This window comes from Rutidosis leptorrhynchoides, chromosome 10, assembly GCF_046630445.1.
Source record: "Rutidosis leptorrhynchoides isolate AG116_Rl617_1_P2 chromosome 10, CSIRO_AGI_Rlap_v1, whole genome shotgun sequence".
NCBI classification, from domain to species: Eukaryota; Viridiplantae; Streptophyta; class Magnoliopsida; order Asterales; family Asteraceae; genus Rutidosis; species Rutidosis leptorrhynchoides.
The window spans coordinates 66,807,023-66,809,837 of record NC_092342.1 but is presented as its reverse complement, the minus strand read 5'-3'; the positions used below and the strand labels follow the sequence as shown (position 1 = coordinate 66,809,837).

Genomic DNA, 2,815 nt, shown 5'->3' with positions numbered 1-2,815 from the left:
TGTGAATATAAATGATATTTCTTCGGACTGTTGTTTTTCCCCTAATGGCTGACGAATGCTCATTTCAATTTGGACTTGTAAGATAATATTTACAGATGCCTGTAAAGAAAGGCTTATGAATTTTACATAAATACCTTCAAATAATATATGCATGTGATTATTAGTTGTAGTGTGAAGGGATGTACAATTTGTTTTGGTAGTGTCGTACCTATGGTTTAAATCACCTCTGTTGGAACTGTTGTTGGTTTGCTTTCCTGATGACTCCCCGGTGACTCCCCCGTTGACTGAGAAATATGCATTTGAGCTTTGGTATGTAAGATAATATGCACACAATAAATTAAGCATAAATTTATATGTATTTTCATGCAGTACCTCTATATTTTGTTATAGATTGTTGAACGTCCCCTTGTAAACAACATTTCTTTTGTAGTTGTTAAATGCTTTATCATTGTCTTCGAAAATAATTATTTTGAGACCTTCTGGATTTGTTACTCGAGAGAGGGCAACATACAGTTGACCATGACTGAAAACGGGTCTTGGCAAGTAAAGCCCAACAAAATCTAGGGATTGGCCTTGACTTTTATTAATGGTCATTGCATAACAGGGCTTTACAGGAACTTGTATTCTTTTCATGATGAAAGGCCATTTTGATTGGGTAGAAGTCAGAACAATTCTAGGTATTATGACCATTTTTCCTATGTGAGATCCAGTAATGATTATAGCATGAATAACAAACTTTTGTAGATATGTGATAATGAGTCGCGTCCCGTTACACATGCCTGAGCTTGGATACACATTTCGAAGAAGCATTACTGGGAGACCTATTTTAAGGTGTAGTTCGTGAGGCGGCATCCCTTGAAATTTTAAGGTATTTAAGAACTCTACTGGGTATAGATGTTCTTGATCAATTGTATCAGTTGATCCCCTGCAAATCTCATCTGAGCTTTTATATGTCAGTGTTTGACCTCGTAGCTTTTCATACATATGTTTGTTGATATCATCTGCATCATCATTTTTTGGTGTCAAAATTGCCCTTTCACGCAAATAATCCTCATCATCTTGTCGTGATGCGAAGTTTGGAAATATTGCCTCTACAATTTGTTCAATTGGAGAGTTCCCTGATTTAATAATAAACTCTTCTGGAATTTGTATCCATGTAGGTTCATCTTCTCCATCTTTTGCTTTGGCCGCTACTTTTCCATCTCCAACATCCAAAACCCATTTATTAAATTGTTGTTTTCTAATATTAACATCTCCATGAGGAGTATATTCGTTTACCCTCATGATGCGTGAAAGTTTAAAAACCTGACAATATTTCCACATATCTGATCTATTGACACATGCCTGAACAACTTCTTATCTTTTACCTTTAGGAATGACCGGTAAAATCTGTCTAAAATCACCACCCAACAATACTGGCATGCCTCCAAACAATTGACTTCTTTTTTCAGAACATTTGTACCCTAATATATCCCTCAATGTCTTGTCAAGTGCTACTTTTCCATCTCCAACATCCAAAACCCATTTATTAAATTGTTGTTTTCTAATATTAACATCTCCATGAGGAGTATATTCGTTTACCCTCATGATGCGTGAAAGTTTAAAAACCTGGCAATATTTCCACATATCTGATCTATTGACACATGCCTGAACAACTTCTTGTCTTTTACCTTTAGGAATGACCGGTAAAATCTGTCTAAAATCACCACCCAACAATACTGGCATGCCTCCAAACAACTGACTTCTTTTTTCAGAACATTTGTACCCTAATATATCCCTCAATGTCTTGTCAAGTGCTTCAAATGCGTACCTTTGGGCCATTGGGGCTTCATCCCATATTATTAACCTCACCTCATACATTAGTTCTGCCAAATGAGTATTTTGTTTTATACCACACGTGCTATTTTCCATTAGTTCTAATGGTATGACGAATCTACTGTGAGCTGTTCTTCCTCCCGGTAGAAGTAATGAAGCGATTCATGTATTAAATTTTTATTAGTTTTGCAATTCTACAATTAAATGAACAAATATAGGGGTATGCATGTTGGTTACTTTAGAACCTAACAAAATTGTTTGGTAAGTCTTTTAAATGATTGGATAGAAATGAAAAGATACGCATTATAATGAAAGCATATCATAAAATGTAAGTTTTAAAATGGTTAACGGAAGGTATAACTACAGTAAACTTATTACATCAAGATGTTTTGCATTAATGAAGATACCGTTTACCAATTGGAAATCTACTCATCATGTTAAAGTAAGTAATTTAAATACGGAGTATATAGTAACCATGTAAATAAATGATGAAAACAGAGAAAAACTGATGATGCAACAGCAAGGACAATCATGCTCTCTGATCTCAATCGTGCAATTATTGTCTTGTACAGGAATGTTTTTTCCGGTGCCACCAGGACCGTATACAAAAAAAAATCCCCCTTTCTGTTCTGTTACAGATTTAATGACCTTGTCGTAGATTGTATGTTGTTCTGTGTTGAGAGATTTATATAGGTTGGAATGTAACATCCTCATTTCTTCTACATTGTAGTTTAACTCTTCACGAATCAAACGATTGTCCAGTTTGGTTAGCAGCTCGGGGTCGGGTTGTGGAAGATCTTGGTAATCAGATAACGATTTCCCATTGATGTGTGCAGGGTAGTGTACGAAATAGTTATATTTTTATGACGAAATACTATTAAATACGATACAATTTTATACAAGTTATTTATTTATTTATAGAGTGGATATACCTAAACCTTGCTACAACACTTATAGGCAGTGTACCTAATCGTACAGTAGTGTAGTTTTTAGTAAGTCC

The 2,815-nt window shown here is 35.0% G+C and overlaps 1 protein-coding gene across 1 annotated transcript; it reads right to left on the bottom strand.

Moving 5' to 3' along the window:
• Positions 1-384: 384 nt before the first annotated feature.
• On the bottom strand, positions 385-1,284 carry LOC139870343 (uncharacterized). Its single transcript, XM_071858170.1, has one exon. The coding sequence runs from the start codon at positions 1,282-1,284 to the stop codon at positions 385-387; it is 900 nt and encodes a 299-aa protein (XP_071714271.1).
• Between the last annotated feature and the right edge of the window lie 1,531 nt (positions 1,285-2,815).

What these genes read in the sequence shown, in the direction of transcription:
- LOC139870343 (XM_071858170.1), bottom strand. Translation starts at nt 1,284, where the DNA reads ATGAGGGTAAACGAATATACTCCTCATGGAGATGTTAATATTAGAAAA.